Source organism: Acanthaster planci, linkage group LG06 (genome assembly GCF_054643075.1).
Source record: "Acanthaster planci isolate LZ-2023a linkage group LG06, COTS_SCS, whole genome shotgun sequence".
NCBI lineage: Eukaryota > Metazoa > Echinodermata > Asteroidea > Valvatida > Acanthasteridae > Acanthaster > Acanthaster planci.
Genome location: NC_141782.1, coordinates 1,873,369 through 1,894,531, shown reverse-complemented (window position 1 = coordinate 1,894,531; position 21,163 = coordinate 1,873,369). Strand labels below are relative to the sequence as shown.

The following is a 21,163-nucleotide window of genomic DNA, read 5'->3' as shown; positions in this document are numbered from 1 at the left end:
TCCCTGCCACAACCTCGTCCTCCCCCCCTTCCCAACAAGTCTACCGCATCCTTCCCTCCGCTGATGAAATTCTTAGGTTGCCAGGACACATCCTGAGGTCTAATTCAAATTCATTATTTGATACTTTTTACTGTCTCAATTCCTAAAATGCTGCGCAGAGCTCCGGTTTGTTGATTTAAGAGTTTAGGCCTTGGAAGGAGGAAAAAAAGGCTTGTCGTCTGTTGACTGTTTCATACATAATTAAGAGGGACCCGAGCCTTTCAATAGGTGACTTATCAACTCACTTGATTGATGCAAGCAAACAGGGGAAGATATCCCGTGCACAATTAATTATTTGCGATGTCAAAATTAATAACGGAAAAATCTAATTAGGCAGAGTTTATGTCTGGCAACCGTATGATTGATGTTGGTTTATGATAGCTAAATAGTAAGGTTCATCAACAAATTAGTTCTTTTAGGTCATGTCAGACTCAGACATGAAGCCAAGACCATATATGTTTACCTCAAACACTAGGCCATTCCCAATCTGTCGCTTTCTGCTACAAAAGCAACAATCATTCCTTCAATTGTTCTTATTTTGTATTTTTGTTATTTGAATAATTTTTGTTCACTACACTGAAACTTCAATCCTCACTGATTCAGAAAGACAGAACAAAAGTACAAGTAGGTCTATTTTTTTTGGGAAGGGGATTGAAATAGGAGTAACAGGCCAACCTGAAGGCCACACAGGCACAATAACGTAGGGCAGTAAATGGAGCAGAAATTGCACGTACAATGTTCTAAAATTACCGATGTAATACGATAATAACCAGAGTACTTCAAAAGGTTATTTGTTTAGTTTTATTTATTGAATTATTCATTAATCTAATAAAACCGCTCAGTGAATCAATAGCCCCCCCAAGCCCCGCCCACAATTGGCATTAATGAGGTACCGTACCTGTATCTGCCGGTACAACGAGGTCACGGGGTACCAGGCACATGCACACAAAGGAACACAGTATCACATCTGTTTTGTCCATTACTTGAATTTTAATCTCTTTTCACCTCTCCCCCCCCTCATTTTTTTTTCCAACCCGCAGTCACTGCAACATGTAGGGTTCATAAATCTTCATGATCTGTATATTAATCTCCTGACCTCAAATCACCTATTTTGAACATGCGCCGATTGATTTCCACCACGTGTGGCAGACAGTGGGCCAATTTGTGTTGCCGCTTGCATCAGCCGATTTGAAAGCTCAAGTTAAAAAGAAAATGACATGCGTGCCTATGTTAGAATTAAAACCTCAAGATTCAATTCAACTTGAAAAATGACTTCTCCAATTTCCAATATGCTGAAGCACAGGAAAGTTTGGAAATTACTTCTAGAAAATTACAGGTAGTAGAACTCTGTGATTTGTGAATTTAGGACATCATCATCAAAGGTGGACACAATAACACTATGGAAAGGCACAAATAAGAAACAAAGCTTCACCCCTACACCACATCTTGGGTGCATTAATCTAGAAATCGACTAAGAGGCTGGCTTGAACCTCTCCTAAAACTGACGATCAGTTGACTGACCAGAGCCACAGCCCACCCTGAAAATAGATTTCAAAAGACAGGGGCACCTTGAGGCCACTTCAAAAAAAAACTGGACAGAGGACAAACCTATTTAGGGTGCGCCTTGCACATGTCACGTAAAATGGTCCCTTTTTTTCATGATTTCTTGACAGCTTCTTTGAGGGGCTTGTCACTACAATCTCAAGGCTTGTTATTTTATATACTGATCTCAAATTACAACATGTATGAGGAAACACATGCCCGGAGCGCCTGACAATTCCAAGTTTGATGAAATAGAGGTGATTTGGCATTACTGACCAACTTTCGGTGACAGTTGCAAGAAACTGCTGAAACATGTTAAGACATGTTTAAATATTCGCCTCAACTCTTTCGTGACTTCCCCATATTAGTAAAACACCACGGAACTATCTTTCATCAGCACCAAGCATCTGGGGCTCAGTAGACAAAAGCATACCTGCATGTTCACAAATAACCATTTCCTTCCTTTTAAAAGGTTCAATTCTGAGCGACTTCTGACCAGAAGATTTCAAGATAACCTGCTTTGTTTCCATGGGGAAACCACAGAATGGTTAGATCCCTTGTTAATGTATCGGTAAGGAGAGCCAGATCCAACTGCCTGCAATACTGTTTTGTAAACGATTCTACATGTACAAATTACAGCTCTACAAATTTTAAGTAGCACTCAAAACTGCTATTCGCAATCTGGTTCAGCCTAATGGTGTTCTTGTTTTGATTTACAATCGGTCCTTTCCTTCACAAAAGATTGCGATCATGTGTTTGGTGAAGGTTTATTTAATATTGAAAGGGAAAATATCGCCAGCAGCTCGATTAAATCTCAGCTGGTTAAGTTATGGAAGTCACCAGGATCTCATCTGGTGACATGTTCACCCGTCTCTTGGATGGGGAGCGAGTGATTTTGGATGGGCCAAAATAGACAATAAAACAGGACAGCTAGAACTTTGGAAAATGGACATTAAAAACGACTGGTGGGAATTTTGGCAAAAACTGTATACACTTGAGACGACTATTTTTGTTATGAATAAAAATACTAGCGCCTTGAACTCTACATGTGTACGCTGGACCAACCAGCCACGCTGATTCGTGTCGAGTCGTTTGCATATACGTCAGTGCATTTCACACACACAGTACAACCTTACCTGACACCAGCGTAACTGGTCGATGTGTTAGAGCATAGTATAGATACGTGCAGAACTTGCCTTGATTCAAACATTTTAATGGGTTCGTAACACTATGGGATTTTACATGCGGCCCCTGCAATGTCCTTCCATTTGTCATCGAAACGGCAGTGCACTTTGTGTATCAAAACTTCTCCCCAAAAAGCCACCAAAACTAAATCCCATCTCTTGAAAAGGCACGACCCCAAAGTTTTTGGACCATGTGACCAGCCATTTGGGACAATGTTTTCACTTACCATCCTGCCTCTCTTCACAAAATTATCTGCACATCTGCATACCGAGGCCATTTACGACACAATTTATCACACGCTGCACATGTGCAACATCAATGAACACGGTCGCACCGACACCGGATGTTTGCGACTTTGCGCATGTACATTGTGCCATGCTGCCACAGTGCGCAGATGTGCGGATCGTGGATAACAACTCACCAGTTACACGTCCAAAAACCATGGGCCATGCGTTTTAAAGAGAAACTACCGTATTTAGTTGATGGCTTTTGGGGGAACGTTTAAGAAAGTACAGTTTCGACAACAAAAGGACACTGCAGGGGCTGCATTTAAAATCTCACAGTGTTACGCACCCAGTAAAGTTTGGAATTTTCTTAAAATAAATATTATGGCTTACCATTTCCTTAAAATTCATGTCCATTTGAAATAAGAAAAGAAAGTCAGCTGAGAAGAGGTGATGATGGAGTCTTAGCCAATCAGGAAGTGGTATTCAGGTCACGTGACTCACAATTAGTATACGGCTTTATTTCCTCAATAAAAGTGCAGCAATACAATATTTTTTCATCTTCAAACATAGTAGTCTGAACCGTCATTTCCAATAACAAAATCCACCGTAAACACATCTACACACTTCAAAAAATCCATTAAACTTAATCAGAAGCAATAAAGGGACAATGTATCAATAAAAAATCTCGTCAGATTTCACAAATCAACTAATAACTAATCAAAAAATCAATATTTGATCCGGACGAGAAGAGTGAATTTCAAGAGGTTTTTCAGAAATATTTTCTGGGCAAGATAAAATGAATGACCTGTGACTACGTCATCACACCTTGTGTATTTCGTGTACATATCAGAAAATGTCACAGAAAAGGGGTTTCCAAACACTTTGGGTTATTTTTAGACATGGGGAAATACATTACCAACACAGCTGCGCTGGAGTGCTAAAATTGGACTGGCGAAAAAAAGGAAAACGAGGCCGTGTACGTACGAAATGGATTGCACTGTTCAACAAAGACGGCCACATAAATCTAAGCCTACATGATACACGTTCATGAATATTACAATCGTGACAATTCCCTTTTTAGGCAAACAATCTTCTTCAAGTTCAACCACACAGTAGACAGAAAAGCTGATTGGCTGGTTATGGCAAAATTATCAACAAATTGTGCACCAAGATCGCTATCAAACAAAGACAGACCAATAGCCATGATTGATTGATAACGCAGATCGACTGATCGCGCCCAATATATTTCTGTGTAGACTATACCTAGCCCCACAAACAGGGCTGTAGTGGCTCTCTTTTACAACTGCAGGATTGTCACAAACTTTGAATCTTTATATCTTCCGAAATGAGAGTGACTCGACAATTTTACTTACACCGGCATATTCCTCAGAGTTTAACTTTTATTTGAGCACCCTACAGCTTTCCCAAACCGTATATTTTTCGAAATATGGCGCCTTGACAACTTGGCCTGTGATATTTCTATGCTGACCATGGGCAGCGCCATTTTAAAAAATGAAGGCAGCGCTTTGTGCATTGAATTTCAAGGCACCCGATAAGCACTCCAGCATAAGTTGTACCATACAAAACTGGTTCCCCATCACACCTTGTGTAACAGACGAACAGGGAACCGGTGAAATTAAATTTGAATAACGGTAATATGCATGTCAATGTTTCATGCTCCACACACATGCTGTGGGCGTACTGTACACTAGCAAAGTGCACACGCCACTGATTAACCCTAACCCTCTCAAATCCTTTTCTGCAAAATGGAGAAATTTGGAGGATTCAGGATGTATGTTAAAAGTGCATGGCTGATTTCCAAGGATGCCATACGTGAAGATCGTGGATTAGACCTTAAGTTGTCTGTGCTTAGTCAAGCACAAATGCAGCCCGATATTTCTTTTGAATCAACTACACAGCTCAAGAGTGCCATTCGCACTGCCTCAACATAACAGGAATTGCTGGAGGATTTTGAAGGATTTAGGCAGTTGGGCACACCTCCAAATGACATTCCCAAGAAATTTCGGAGGATCTTGGAGGATTTGGGCTGAATGCAGTTTATTCATGTTGAAAATCGGAGGATTTCGGAGGGTTCAGGATGGTTTCTAGTAAAAAGGCCTAGGGGGTCAGTTAATAAGCAGTACTGTGACTACATGAATTATGCATCTATGGCACCTGTCGGGTGCCTTGACTTCCGATGCAAGAAGCGCTGCTTTCGTTTGTCAAAATGGTGCCACCCGTGGTCATGTCAGCCAGGTTTTTCAAGACGCCATACATCAGAAAATTTACGATTTAGGAAAGCTTTAGGGTGCTGGTATGACAGTCCAAACTCTGAGAAATGCCGGTGTTGATAAATTTTTGAGTCATCCTCATTTCGGAAGATATTAGGATTCAAAGCTAGTGAAAATCCTGCAGTTTGGATTTCAGGCAGTTAAGACATGCCTTGGAGTAGGGCAGTAGTGGCGACAGATAAAAGACAGATCGAAAAAGAAAGCCACTACAGCCCTATTTGTGGAGCTAGGCTATACCGTACACGTGACAAAAATGCAAAATCGGGACATTTACCATCACTGACCATGTTAACATCGCATCGGGACAATCATTATCACAATTTAAATCCACTTACCATTCCCTATCTTCGAAACCACAATATCTGCAATATGGAATAAGTTCTTAGAAACAACCATTACTGTCTAAGAGAAAAAGCAATTTCTAATTTGAAGAAAATTTAATGAAAATCACCAACCTTTGGGTTTTGCTTCAGATCGCGCTCATTCCTGGCAAGTCTCGCTCCCAGACACATTTGCCCTCGAATGTAAAACACAACTAGCAGGAAACTTTTTCACCAGAAGAGCACCCGTCTAAACTCAGCACACCGAAATAGAGAGCACGCCCTCTTTAGTCGAATTTTGTACTTCATATCAAACTTCTGCACACAATGCTATTATCGCATGGAGGGTGCAGACCACTAATTTAAGTGAGAATTTCTGGCCAGCTCATTAGCATTTAAAGTGCCCCTACCCGCAGTATCTTCTGAAAAAGGAGATTGTCTGGCCCCCAAAATGGTGAGATTATGCAAATCCTTGCCAGGATCAACTCCCTGGGTCTTTGAGCTTTCATATGAGAGCAGAATGGCAAAAAATCTACGGTTGAAAAATGGTCCTAAGTGCCTGAGAGTTGAGGGTTGGGGGATGATTTTGATTTGTGGGAATAATTAAAAATGTAACTGGTTAACACAGAAAAAATTGAAAGAAATTGAAAGATTTGCGACTTGACAAGAATTTCATTTGTGTTTCTCAGGGATGTTGGGGTGCATGTTATTGGGCCCTGAACAGTGCTGATTTTACACTGTTTTCAATGGGGCTTGAATTAGTGGACTGCACCTTGGAAGTTAGAGCCAGTCGTTTAATGCCACTTTTTCCCCCGAGAAGAGGATTTCATCATCAAGAAAAATCTTAGTTAGGGCATGGTTCTGTACTCAAACGATTTGAAATTCATGAGCAATATGTCATTCCCGCGTAAGAAACTATTTCAATCATCCTTCAACACATGGAACTGTGCCACACCTATCATTTGCCGATTGTACTTTTAACATTTTCCCTGATGAAAAAAGTACTCACACGGTGCAGAGATGTTAAATTACTTTTTACAACAAATTTTGTTCCCTATAAAATGAAAGAATATGCACACACAGAACTGTTTTTCAATATTTTATCACCTTCCACAACTCCAATGCTATTTTTGCTATTTCGTAACCTACCAATGGAAGTGCAGACATGCTTTAAGATTTACAAGGTATAAAAAAAAATGCACCCAGAAATGTGGGGGAAAAATTACAACACTTTGATTTCCATAAAAAGTGGGTATGTTTCAAACTTTCTTTCTTGGGCACGTTTTCGCTTCGTCTCAAAGTCTCTAAAGTCCTGCTTCTCAATCCTCTCAAAACCAGATATATTTCCGGTGGCACCACCAGTCACAGCAGAATGATTTTCATAGTGGGGAGGGAGCAGTTGTTAGACCATAAAGGCATCAGCCATTAAGGGCTCGATCCACTGAGCCCCATCCAATAATAGGACCTGCAAAAAGTAGGGGGGGGCATGCCCCCCAGTCAAAATGTGGATGGGGCGACAGGCCTCCCCCTCTGCCCGCTTCCGGCACCAATACCAGCAATGCTCACCGTAAATTCTCAGCCGGTAATGGTTCCTTTCAACTAATTTTTCAAAAAAAGGTTTTTTTGCTAATTTAAAGATGGACCTAGGCCCATTTTGGGGGGAGGGAAGGCCCCCCCAAAAGAATGAGGCAACATTTTGGTCCTTTTAACACTCTTTTTGCGGGAAGGAAAATTAAACACCAAAAATTTGCCTTTCTCCCATTATTTTTAAAAAAAATATGTGGATCTGCCCTTGGATAATTTGAAATCAAAAGGTTAATGAACTTAAACAAGAAAATACTCGCTTTAATACAGACCAAAATGTCATGCACAGTATATTTGGTGAGACAGGTTTCCCTGCCGAGTGAACTGAACTGGTTAAACATTGCTCTCTGCAATGCTACCCTGCTGTGCCTAAGCTCCTCCTGGCGGGCAAATACTTCAAATTACAACCTGCCGTATTTTTGAACAATTTGAGCCTGTTTTGAAATGCTCCTTGACAGGTCCATGCGATGGAAATTTCTTTGGTACAGCCCATGTAAAAGCACCTTTACATTTATTGAACTTTTGCCAGTTTAAATGCTATTTGGGAATTTATTGGTTTTCATGCAGACGCAAGTAATAGGAACGTTGCTTGTGGTGACACCATGTGATCAATCTCTTTTGTGAGCAGGTGCGGTTCTTCTAAGAACGATTCTTAGCAGAACCACACCTGCTCACAAGAGACTGATCACATAATCTCACCGCATGCAAAATTCCTCTGCCCCTCTGCTGTTCAGAAAATCAGGGACAATTTGAACTTTAAAAACAGACAAAATAACTTACTTTTCAGTGCACTCAACTACCGGGTATAAAAAAAAGTCAAATGGTCTTCTTACTTCGAAGAAGAGTATAAAGTTGCACAAAAAGTGCATCTCAGAAAATCCACTGCCTGGACCCTTTCAACTTTGCCCAAGCCAAACAAAATGGCCGGTTGGAGTTTGGTTCCATTCAATTCAGGTATTAATGTAGCTAAGCGCTCGCAATTGCCTTTTTCTGAGGCGGTATCATGGCGTTCCAGTCGGGATACACCTCTTTGAAGCGGTCGATCAGATCGGGTTCGACGAGGTGGACTCCATCCAACTGATTGCCGAGTGTAATCCTGAAAACAAATATTAAAACCCCCAAAAAATAACCACACAAAAGTGGAGTTAACAAACAAGTCAGTTTCCTGGGAAAAAAAACTGTGTAACGATTCAATTTTATTAAATCCCTGTCCTTGTCAGAACCGCAGTCCACTTTTTACTTTGTCAAATCTCATCTGGTGCTGACATCAGTAACATGCGTACCTATTATGGCATACTCAATTTTCTCTAAGTCTCAATTGACTCAAAAAGCCCTAATCACGCAAAACTCGTGAGTTCAAACAAGAACTCACCTTTGCGTAAAGGTAATCTGGAAAATTAACCCAAGTACGGTGGAACTCGTACGACTGTCAAATGGGAAGTAGTTCGTTCACAGTGGATCAGTCTTCTCGTGTTTAGCTGTGCCACGCTAACACAGATGCACGAAGTTATTCTAAACTGATCCATTTCGGAACAAAAGGGGCAACGGCGTAAACCTGCGGATAGCAAGGGGGCCCCCTATAAGCTGGAGCGCTGGAAAAGGTTCCAACTGGGAGCTTGGCTTAATCTAATTGGATACACCTGCTGTTCCTACTGGGAACAAGACATGTGTTCCCAAATGGGGAATGTGATCATTGCCTTTGTAGGATTTACTCCGAAACAGCCCCTTCCTCATTGGGGCATGGCAATTTCCCAAGGAGAACTCACAGGGTTCCCTAAAGCAGTGTTCCGTTTGGTCCAGAGACGTTGCAATTTTTTTTGAACACTCCCTAACCACAGCAGAACTTGTGGAATAGCACCAAGAGGGGTGAGTTTTCCGCTTGTTTTGATGTGGGGACTTCGTCTTACCAATTTGGTTGGACGTTGTGGGCACGTCCAAACAGTTCGATCTTGCGGGTGCCCGGTGCGAGTCTCTCAATCAGGCCGTAGATCTCGTCTGGTTTGTGGCTGGTTTCCCTCACCTCGGCAACGATGACATCACAGTCCAGACCTTTGTTAAACCCCTTCGGATCGCCCTTCCTTCCAACCTAAATACGGAAACATGGTCCAAATTTAACACCACCATAAACATCAAAAGCCTAGTACTGAATGGCATGGAATTGCATCTGCCTCCAAAGTATGTTAGGTTTTATCCATTTCCTGACAACATCTTCTTTCTGTTGACCTCATCTTCAAGTTGTGATTAATGTAAACCTGTTCAATGTTCCACCTGCATCGTGGGATTGGACGACAACAAACACATTCTATGTGAAATCCAATGGGGGAGTCACCCAGTGGAACTTTTTTTTGTATGAATTACACCAAAAAAACAAGAAATTGACAAATTTGGCAAAACTCTGTCTTCATTCCTGCAACTAAATGTTCGCCTTTGTTGGAATACTGTGGCTTGCTGAAACCCTACTACAGACACACTGATGCATTCGATACATACCAGGCAGTGTTCTTTCCCGTGGTTCAGCCAGTGACCTGTTCGCCCCGTCCGGATCAGCCTCTGCAACTGGTTGGTCTTGACCCAGATTAGTTCCTCGGTCCGCTCGTAGCCCCACAGGCTCAAGCACTCGCGCCCCAACTCCATGGCTCTTGGATTGTGCAAAAAAAAAAAAAAGAAAGAAAGAAAAGAAAAGAAAACCGTATCTTGAAAAAGTAAGTCTTGAGGGACTCGACGAAACACTGACCTCGAAGAAAAACAGAGACTGGTGGGGGGGGGCCTGTTTTAAAAACAGTCCAGTTGTTTCAATTTGAATGCAAATCAACTTTTCTGAGTTCCATCTGTGTATTAGCAAAGTGGTCTCCATTGTGCTGAACTTGCAAGTCGTGCTGAAAATAATTTGTACGTTACAGTCCAGGGTGTGATGGCGACCTGCACTCCAAATGTAGATCATGGCTGATCAGTTCTAAGTACTGAGCATTTCGTCAACTTTGTCCTTTCTCCAGGACAAGGTACGAGGCATTCTTTTGTCTCTTCTCCGCTGCAATCTTCGCTCCATTTGTAAGTCACCACAGGACCGCATCATACCCACCTTCCGGTGACCCAGAGGAATATGTACCCCTCGTCCTGCAAGACGGGGACGTTGAGATGCCTCATTTCGTCATCCTGCATGGTCCCGTAGGGCAGCTCCATGTGGATGTCCCAGGGTGGGTCTGCCATGACGACGGCAAACTTGCCCAGAATGGTCGTGTCCAGGTGTCGGAGGTCACACTGGATCCACTACAAGCAAGCAAACAAAACAAGAAAGAGACAAAAAGTTAACAGGACCCATACAACTGAAAAGAACTGCTCATCGATGTTGGTCTAAGGAAGATTAGAGAGGACTAGTCACAGGCCACTGCAGGTTTTCCAAACGGTAGCTAATTCCCTCATCAATATTAATAAGCTCATGAATAATAATATATCATGTGGTATTCCAATTTTTCGACAGTGTTGTACTTAATTTGCTTAATTTGCAATTACTGTCACCGAACAGAAACTTCTGGTTCATCACCAGGGAAGAGAAGCTAGAACACAGTCCAGGGCTGACGTGGAAAGTTGAGGTCAAATTTTCCTCCAAACATTCAGTCACATGTTTTCAGAGTTCCAAACTGTTCTTCTAACTTTCCACTCGACACTGATTTCACAAGAGACTGGGTATGTTATTGGACGCGGTCCACCACCGTTCCGCCCTCATAATCAGCTGTGGGCAAGGTGAAGTGAAGACGACTTGTGCCGCGACAGTGCTGCAGGGACTTCCAACAACATCCCTTATAAACTGATACGCCAAACTAACGTATGTTATTGGACGCAGTTCACCACAGTCCCGCCCTCATAATCAGCTGTGGTCAAGGTGAAGTGAAGACGACTTGTGCCGCGACAGTGCTGCAGGGACTTCCAACAACATCCCTTATAAACTGATACTCCAAACTCATGGAATGACCTGAGTGTTCATCCTCCCCCAATCCCCAACGACCGACTCCAAACTGAGCCGCACCCTGCTGCCCTACCTGGGCGGGGATCATGGTCACGTTGCTGTTGCTGCGGATGCCCCTCGGAGCGCCCAGAATTTGCTGGCCGTTGTCCGGCTTGGATGGGTACTCAATCTCATAGTGCACATACTGCAGTATTAAAAGATGTAACTCAGGTCAAGTAAGTGTGATTTCCGTGACTTGAATCTCCTGCGAAATTGATTTGGATCCTTCTTTAACAAAGCATAAAGCTCTGAAGAAATCATCCGAGGTTCTTCAAAACAGGAAGTGCAGTTTCTATGGGCTTCCATCATACAATGCAATGGGTCTTTTTTAAAGAAATATTTGATTCCGTTTTCAGAAATATTCCATAATATACACTTAAATAAAATATTTATGTAGTTTGTAGAAGGATACTGCATGAACCTCTGTCCCAGTTCCATGACTTATTCTCGCCTGGCCAATTTGCGTGAAAATCAAAGACAGTGACTATTAAAAAACCTGTTCTTGTTTCTTGGCCAAAAAAAAGAAACCTCTGCCTTCATGACAGATACATGTACCTGGAAACAAAACTATAAAATGAATTTCCTGAGTCTTGCTCCAAGTAGTTTAACCGTGTCATATGTATTTAGATGTCACAGCATACCTTGCAGGTATCCATGTGGAAACAGGTGTTCAGGAAAGAACAATCACCGAGTGACTCTGGAAAGAACGACAATCACAGGTTAAAATAAATGTACAGGGACTAACTTTTTAGAAACATGAAAACAGCATGCACAAACAGTACTTAAAGTCAGTACTCAGAAATTAAAAAGTACTTGGAGAGGACTTGATTTGGCACCCTGATATGAGGCAATTTGGGACAACTTACCGTCCGTGTGCTTGTTTATGAGTCGTCTGAAGTGGAGCTGAAACAAGATAAAAGAAGGTCATGTCTTTATTCACCACTGGTTAAAATTACTCACTGACCATCAAGAAATGAAAAATGTGGCACCCAAACGATTCCTAACGGGGTTGATGCATGAACTGTACAGATGCCAGACCTTGTGGCGAAAATACATAAGCACTGCTTTCAAGGGCTGTGTCTGAATGTCACTGCTATGGTTTAAAAATAATACTTGCGCCTATGGAAGCCGCTGGGTAGGCGACTGCGGCTACTTCCCATAGGTGCATGCATGACTCCAAGCCACAGCCCGTAAATTAAGACACTAACTGCAACATTATCCTGGTACGCTGGCCCAAGTTTGGCCAGCAACCATTCGCAATCAACTTTTTGATTTCCCTGGTACCCAGGATGTTATCCGTGTACGGGTTACCGGGTAAACAGTCACTGTTGGCAACTGGGCTTTCGATGTTACCTTATTGCACGTGTGATTGGCACCCATTTCTTTAATGCAGTCAGCTCGGGTTCCATGCGCACAGAATTCTTGCACAGTTCCTTGAAGACGAAACCACACAACAGAGAAAGTGCGTGAAAAGTTTGCGGCTGATTTTAGCTTCTAACTTGTGCCCCAGTGTATAATTGTGTCCTGGAGCATTCGAAATCTCTTCAAGTTTCTGTAAATTTTCAAAGTGATCTCGGAAGCACAAGACGAGTCTAGAGGAAAAAACAAGTCGAGTTCTCTGTTTGGGCGTCTCGCCCATTTTGGCATCTTGATTAAAATGGACACTACATGTACACTGGTGAAACAAATGGTGCTAGATTCTCTTAAAGGCCTCTCATTCAAAGTCTGCTCTGACGACGTGCGACTCATATGTAATGAGGTTGGGTCACGATTGCCTCATTCCATGGCAAAAGTCAGAGCGCACGATACGGACTGACACTGCACTTGGGATTAGGGAATTGTGGACTATAAACTGTGATTGGTCATTACCTCCTTGGGATTTGAATTTTTCAACCAATGACTGCTCCTTAGCCGTGGGAATGCTTAACAGCTCAAACAACTCTTGTCCCATCTCTTTGTTCTGGAAAAGAATTGCAATCAGTGCAGTTAAGTAGGGTAATTACTCAATTAACTCAATGCAATTCTTCCATTATTACTCTTAAAGTCTGACGAACTGTCGTAAAGAGTGCAGCTGTCTTCCAAACAACCAGTGCTGACTGGTTCTGGCAAAGCAATAGGTCTTTGCCAAACATTACCAATCCTACTAAACTTTATAATGCATGATAGAAAACAATGCAATGGTTTCCCTACCCGCTCCTATGTACGCACAGCAAGATTTCACCGACTACCCTGTGAACCCTTTTGCTGGGACGCTCAGTGTCTTGTCTAGCTACCCCGTCAAAAGGACAAGAAGTGCACAATCCTTAACATAAATCTGTAAACAGATGAGCACGGATGGCACCAGGACGTAACGATTTTCGACAATTTTGCTGAGAGGGGTCAGGCAGTTTTTTTTCAACCCTTGCTGGGACAGGACAGGCGGGTATTTGATTCCTAGATGAAGCCCTGGTGGCAACAGCTACTGGCCACGCTGACAGGGATTTCTTAGTATACCGCCATCCTGGCTTCTGCTTCCTCCGGGGTCAATGCGGCCGACCAACCTCTTGCTCCTTGAAGGACGTGGCCGACAGCAAGCTCTCCAGGTTGTCCTCCCTCTGCACGTCCAGCTGCCCCTCCTCCTTCTGCGGCTTCTCGTTGGAGGCTGGAGTCTTGGCGTTTTTGGAGGCGTCATCTTGGGCCTTGGGGCCGGGGGATCTTAGGGGGAAAAGTGAGAACAAGGAACTATTTTTTAATGCTTTGCAGACATGAGTCCTCTGGTGAATGTTTCAAGCACTTGTAGTTGAGTAACGGAATAAATCTTATAGAGAAGAGGTAGCTCTTAACCAGTTTATGTAGAGAAAGATCCTTCACTTTGACGCGCAACATTCTAGTGTACCAAAACCTAGTGTAGCAATTTCCAAAGACTCCTTTTGAGCCAACAAATGCAGCACATTACGAACTAAGTGAGAAAAAATCTCAACGACGTCTGTTTGAGAAAGTTGGCAGGTCTGACGCTTTGATCCTTGCAGAGTCCGGTCTCCATCAAATCCTCCTAATACACGTACAGGTCTGTAGACGACAGTCACCAAGATACTGATATAAATTCTGAACCATTCACTATAAAATACTTACACTACAAAATACTACTTAGTATTTTAGTCCCTTCAACTTTGATGTCAAAATTATCATGACTGCAGTCAGGGTAGTACTTTGGGCTATAAAGTACCATGTACTAAAAGTACTACAAGAGCCTTGTACTAAAAGTACTCCATGTGCCTTAAATGAATAAGTTAGGGACCTCTTTACTAGTTACCATTTACGGAGAGCAGTTTTTCCCACAAGGTTTTTTTTTGCATCAGGGTAGTACTTAGGGCTATAAAGTACCATGTACTAAAAGTACTACAAGAGCCTTGTACTAAAAGTACTCCATGTGCCTTAAATGAATAAGTTAGGGACCTCTTTACTAGTTACCATTTACGGAGAGCAGTTTTTCCCACGAGGTTTTTTTTGCATCAGGGTAGTACTTTGGGCTAAAGTACCATGCACTAAAAGTACTATAAGTGCCTTAAATGAATGGGTTTAGGAACTTTATACTACTTATCATTTATGAGGGGCAGTATTTTCCAAGAGGTATTTTTTTCACGTCTGGGTGGGGAAATGTTAATTTTTAATCTGGGGTTTTGCCTTCACACCAACTTATACTGTACACTCAGTGTTTGTTCCAGAGCTTGTAGCTTCAGTTGAGGTCAGGGTCAACCAAATCAGATGGCCAAAACTAACTGGTAAATTTCTAAGCATCTGAGTGGTTGCCACGGAAATCCTACCAACATCCTTCATGCAAGTCACTAAAGACGACTTACCCTTCCCGTTTCCTCTTTCTGCTTGACGGCAAGGCGGGGCTGACCCCTCGATCTCGATCACTCAGCTCAACCGTCATGGCCGAGATCTGATAACGAGTGAGAAACAAGTTCAAACGCAACACAACTTCTGCCGGTGCAATTTGTAGTTCTGTTTGAGCGAGGAGTAAGACCTGAGTCTATCAAATGTGTACACGCATACACCAGCGTCAAGGACTTTAGCCTGTGACTCAGACTCCCACCTTGACGAGTATTTTTCATCACTCGGACTTGAGAGAAAACACAAAAACAAGGGATAGGGGCCTCGACCAAGTACTTCTTGTACCAAGAAAATCAAGATTTGGACTTGAATTTAAGGTAATCCAACATCAATGTTAATACATGCCATTTCCACACACACAAACTGTAAGTACTGACCTGGGGGGTAACATTTGTTATTCACTGCTTTATCATGTTAGGTAAAAATCCATGCACAGGATTTTATATTTTATATTGGGAAAATTTCCAGAGAGGACTACAGTATAAATGACAGGCCTTCTCCATCCATATCTTCACATGGAACAAAAGTTGCCCCAATCTGATCCTGGCATGCAATGTCTGTTTATCATGAGAGTGATCAGTCATGGCTTCGACTGTCACCATGGAAAAATAAACAGTATTGTTCTAGGGTTTCCTCAAAAAGGCTTTCATACTAAAGAAGGTTTGTGGCCATTGTCACCGACACTGGAAAACCCGCGAGAGTGTCATAACCCTAACCTTTCCCAAATCTCACCCAAAACCTCCTTACGAAGGTTGGAGGATTTCGAAGGAGTGACACCCTATGGCAAAAAAATGTGTGGCTGATTTCCAAGGATGCTTTGTGTCAAGGTCTTGAGCCAGACCTGTTGTGCATTTATGCTCAGCCATACACAATACATGCCTAGAGCACAATAGAATTCATTCTACACTGTTTCATATCAGTGACACCACCTCAAATATACTAGCAGTAACAGCCGGGCAATTTTGAAAGAAGGAGGCTGTATCCAATTTCTGCCCAGACGCAGTCTGAGGAGTTTGAAGGATTTTTGATCAGGACTTTCGCATCCTAGTAAAAAGGCCTATGAATTTCCGGTTACCCCGATCTCCTCTGGGATTTTCAATATATCCCACTATATTCTTGGACAGAGGTGCCCGCAGCTGCGTGGACCAACGTGCAAAGTGGGGGGGGGCATTTGTGAGACCATCATGCATCAGCAATTAAAGAACCTGCCAAAAGTGGGAGGCCATTCTAGTCGAAAAAGTAGGCGGCTGGGGCCAGTGATAGCCCCCTTCCCCCAACAGTGGTCAACCCCCTACGAACTCGGCCATCCCACACCTGGTTTTTTTTTAAAACTTGGCAGGCACACTCCTTATCAGTACAAACGCTGCGTTTCAACTTGATCTGACATGTGGTTTGGTCGTTATGGTCTTTTGAAGTTCAATGCCACCCGTGCGCACTGAGCACGACAGTGACAACATTTCTGGCTGACCTGTCTCGGAAAAATGGGCACTATACTCCAATTTTCACAAACTTGGTGTCAAAATTAAAGCGCAGAATTGCTGGAAAACTCCTGAAGGCTTGGCTCATGAAAAAAATATGCTGTGGCAATATGAAGAAAAAATGCTGAGGGGGGGTTAAGTTCCATATTTGTATTTCTTTCTTTTTTGTGTGTGGTTTTTTTTTTGCATTTTGTTTGTTTGTTGGGGTGTTTGTTTGTTTGTTTGTTTGTTTGTTGGTTTGTTGGGGGTGTTTGTTTGTTTGTTTGTTTGTTGGGTTGTTGGGGGTGTTTGTTTGTTTGTTTGTTTGTTTGTTTGTTTGTTTTTCTCCTCCTACCTTGCTGTATTCCACGGAGACGACAACCAAACATGGCTTCCCATCAGCTGTACTACCCTCTCTGACGCTAGTGAACAAAAATAGGTTCAAATCTTCAAATTATAAGATACAACAACCAAGTTTTCCATAATGGAAATGACAAATTTGGAATGGCGTAGGTCTGCTAAATTGTATGCACCAAATTATGACTTCAAACAACTTAAAAAAAAAAAAGGAAAGAAACTTGTGTACACTTACTGGCAGGAGCTATATTTAGAAACGAGTGGAGCACGATTACTCATTAACCCTAACCCTGCCACATGCAGCACAGTGCACCAAGTGAAAAGTTTGATGCACTTTGATGCACTTGGCAATCAACAGCAGTGGCACACACTGGCTATGTTGAGACAATGGCAGCTAGTCCTATTGAACAATGCCACTGTTGGATAGTGTGGTAACTGGCAACCACAGACCCCCAGGCTATTTGGCCTTGGGGAGAGTAGAACTGGTGGATCTTGTTACACTGGGCAGGTAAGCCACTTTGGCAAATGATGCAGACTGAGGTGTCTGGCAGGGTTTCTAGCCAAAGTAGGCTGGAGGGTTAGGGTTAATGTACGCTCGGGCATTCAGCGATATTTGTACTCACGTGATGAGTTCCTGGGCAAGGAACTTCTGTAGCAAACTTTCCACGCTCGCCTGGGACACATCATGAGCTAGAATCTGGCAAGTAGGAGAAAAAGACTGGCAAGTACAGTAAAAAGCTAATAAGACTAGCATTGCTGTGACCAATGTGGGCCCAATTTCACAACGCGGCTCAACAGCTCACGTGAAAATGTTGTGTTTACAATAACAAAATATCATGGTAATGCTTAAGCAAACAGTTCCACGCGCATGGAGCGTTTTTTTCTTGATGGTCAAGTTTGGGCGGCCTGTTCTTGACACGGGTTTCTTGTTCTCGCGCTCGAACGGCGGGAACACGACTCAAGAACACTGTTCTCGGAACAGGATCACACACCACCTCCTCGTCAGGGTTTTACAGGAACACACGGAAAAACTCGTGAGATTTTTGATTTTTGAACAGCTGCAAAAGTAGAGAGATAGACAATGGGAAGTTTTGCAAAATTAACATTAATTATTTCCGTAACACCGAAATGAATGTTCCTGTTTATATAGAAAATAATTCAGCCCATCCAAACATTAACTCTCGAATAACGTAGCCTACATGGACGCCGGCATGTTGTATGTTGCTTGTCACTAACTACCATCGGTAACTGGTTGTTTGTACCCGGCCTTCGAGCGGCCGACCCAAGAACATGCCACTGATTAAGCAACTTTTCCCTCGGGGGTTAAGGTTAATTTTTTAGTGTGCTTACCACTCGACGGTCTCGGTGAAACAGAGGAAGGCTCTGCAGCCCCAAATATGTTGAAATTATGGAATTAGGCTATCAGGAATTACAAGGAGATTCATGCTTCTACCGCATTGCCGTCGGACTGTCCAATGGGAAAAGCTGACATGAATTGTTTCTGTTCTTTATGCGGCTGCATGAGTGCGGTGTCTTCCCAGACCCCTTTTATAACATTGGGAGTAATTGCAGAACACCCCAGCACTCGGAAATACAGTACATCCCTGAAATCACTGGTTACGAGGGCATGAGGCGGAAAATCCCCATGGGAATGCTGTGACATTTTGACCTTGCAGCCGCCCAGGAGGTGGGTCATGCCGGGTGGTGGGGTATTCTGTAATTGAGCTTAATATTGCATTTTTTGGGGCGTAGAAGCTGGGTGGGCAAAGTCACTTGCAGAAAAGATAACTAAATTTTTACTAGATCATTGGTTAGCATTACTAACATAGTTTGCCAATGTAAGCAGTAAAAGGCATTGGCCTGAAGTATTTGCTTCCCTTCACGGTAAATAGGCATGGACAAGCATGAGAAATTCCTAACAGTAGCAAGTGACAAAAAAAAAACCCTTGCAAACAGACGAGATGAGGTGTTGACTGCGCGAGAGAAGGCCGTCGTTTTCTTCATTTGCCAAGTGGACAATCTCTCATGCAGTTTCCTGAGTTGAACAGTCGTTCGTATAGTATGATGTGTTATGTTCGTGGCACCAATGATGCATTACTTTCTATGAGATTTTCCTGCCCAGGAGTTATTTGTATCCTAAACGTGATGTCAAAATTGACTTTCCCCTACACCAATCACGTTGGACCAACTACCGTAAATTGACAGGGCTACCTTGCTGAGGGAAGAGTGTAAGCTGTCCGAGTCCACAGGGAGCGACAGAGAGTGATCACACAGCCTTTCAAGCAGCTTCTTCTCAGTTCGAGGATCCAGCTTTGGTTCAGCAGAGGCTGGGACCACCGTGAGAGGACTGCTGGTGTCGCTTCTGGAGAGAGATGCCCCAGACTGAAAGGGAGTCCCTGGGCTGGTTGAGACATCTGAGATTGAAAGGGACTAAACGTTATTTTCTCTGGAAATTGGGAATGGTGTAGTTGCGGACCCCTGTTCCTGTAACAGAACGGAAAATTACTTCTGCAGGATTGATTTTTGTAGGAAGAGCGCAGGGTTTTGATTTTTGTATAGACACGATCATCCTGAGTGTCCAAACACAGTCAAGCACGGCTGCAACCCTACAGTTTCAATAAGGCCAAACAAAAAATAGCTGTGTTTCCAATCACCCGACCCAACCTAGAAAATCACGCAGAACCCATATCTTTTTATTCGACAAATCAATAAAATATAAAAACCCATGGTGTCTTGTTTCTTGACTCCCCGTAACATTAGACTTTGTTTTCTAAAGTGGGGTCAGCCAACATTCTTTCCAAGATGTTTAAACAATGACTGAATTTATTTTTAAACACAATGTTACTGCACAAGCATGACTTCGACAACGGCCGAGCAGAGAGAAAAGATATATAGGCCTAATTATAAAAACCATGTAAATCTAAGTCCTTGGTTCTTTGACTTGAGAAAAGCAGGCAGGCGCGGATCCAGGCATGAGACCAAAAGTGCAAAACAACAGAGATACAAAGAGGGGAAAATAATGCACCAATGCCACTCTAATTTAAACAATGTCCACCTAAGTCATGAATAAAAATAATGTTTCACCACCGTTTCCGCTTGTTCACTAAAATGAGACATTTAAAAGAATCCCAGGCCTGCCCTCCCCCCCAAGAAAAATTCCTGAATCCGCCCCTGGGGATCACTACACTATTGATTCTTTGGCCATGGTCATAATGGTTGACCAACTTAGCATGCTCGTGGTGGGGATGACATCCTTGAATCTGGATTTGGCTCTCTGAATAGTCAATTGGTGGCTATTCCATATTTCACAATCGAAACTCAAAGGAGCAAAAATAGCGTTGTGCTACCCCCCAGAAGTGTGGCATGTGTGGGGTCGGACGTCGACTCCTCTCCCAGAAGGGAGAGGAGCGATGCCGGACCCCACAGTTCTGGGGGTAGTCATAGTGTTGTGCTTGTAGTCTATCATGTCTATGTGGAAAATCTAAATTGTTGACTAATCTCTTATTTTAACCTTTACAATTACATGAAATATGCCAGAAATTTCATTATTTATGCGATATGAATATTTCCCACACTGTTCCGAAAAGGTTTCAGTTATTTTTATTCTGTCATGCCTGTTGCAACAAAAACAAACAACATGCCTGTTGCAGAAAAACATGCAAATCTCTGTACAAAGTGAATGGAGCACAGACGTGAGTGCAATAAACGAAATAAGACAACCTCCGACCATTTCTACCTCCATGCTGCGACCACAAGCAGCTGACAAGAATGCTTAGCCTTGGGCCTACCTGCTATCACTGCGTTTGAACTGCCGTCGCTTTGGCTACTCAAGCCAAGGTTCTGTCGCTCTTTTTTTCTGCGCTGCAAACGCTCTCTGAGATTTTCTTGACGGCGTTTGACTGCCTGAATATCACTCCAGGTGTCTGACATTTTGAAACCTTAACCTTTCTACAGTAAGTCAGATCACATATGAACACGGCTTAACATTTGCTAAATTGCACGGCCACATGCACAGTACACATGTATACTACATTGTACACACTTGTTTTCGTGCATGGTCAGAGTGCGCCCTCTATAAATCCTTTCCGACCACACTAGCCATGTTGTTCGAAACGAGCTACGTTTCCGCGTCTTTCCATACCAGCTCCAACAGATACAGCCAGCTCCTGGAACACGCAGATACCCACCCAGTTGACCGACAGAAATGTTCTCCCACGTGCGTCGCTAGGGGGAGTTTTGTCGGGAAAAGAAGGAAGATGAGGGGAAAGGGTGCAGCACACTC

General features: G+C 42.9%; 2 protein-coding genes across 2 annotated transcripts in view; both read right to left on the bottom strand.

Moving 5' to 3' along the window:
• Positions 1 to 5,959, bottom strand: part of LOC110973637 (uncharacterized) — a 61,563-nt gene extending 55,604 nt beyond the window's left edge. The window contains exon 1 of the mRNA XM_022224604.2: positions 5,740 to 5,959. The gene's annotated coding sequence lies outside the window, so the exon portion shown is untranslated. The remainder of the gene's footprint in view (positions 1 to 5,739) is intronic.
• Positions 5,960 to 6,690: 731 nt separating this feature from the next.
• mettl3 (methyltransferase like 3) lies at positions 6,691 to 21,017 on the bottom strand. The gene is made up of 15 exons (XM_022224780.2): positions 20,670 to 21,017; positions 19,093 to 19,295; positions 17,505 to 17,578; positions 16,880 to 16,946; positions 15,031 to 15,116; positions 13,732 to 13,885; positions 13,061 to 13,151; positions 12,545 to 12,624; positions 12,058 to 12,094; positions 11,833 to 11,888; positions 11,226 to 11,336; positions 10,268 to 10,455; positions 9,679 to 9,826; positions 9,096 to 9,274; positions 6,691 to 8,284 (listed from the first exon to the last, which is right to left on the bottom strand). Exons 1-15 carry the CDS (start codon positions 20,809 to 20,811, stop codon positions 8,155 to 8,157), a joined length of 1,746 nt encoding a protein of 581 aa, XP_022080472.2. The 5' UTR covers positions 20,812 to 21,017; the 3' UTR covers positions 6,691 to 8,154.
• Positions 21,018 to 21,163: the final 146 nt, after the last annotated feature.

Excerpts from the sequence above, each read along its gene's own strand:
- mettl3 (XM_022224780.2), bottom strand. The coding sequence starts at position 20,811 with ATGTCAGACACCTGGAGTGATATTCAGGCAGTCAAACGCCGTCAAGAA. Across the intron at positions 19,296-20,669 it reads TTCAAACGCAGTGATAGCAG|ATGTCTCAACCAGCCCAGGG; the intron begins GTAGGCCCAAGG and ends TTTCAATCTCAG. Across the intron at positions 11,337-11,832 it reads TCCACATGGATACCTGCAAG|TATGTGCACTATGAGATTGA; the intron begins GTATGCTGTGAC and ends TTAATACTGCAG.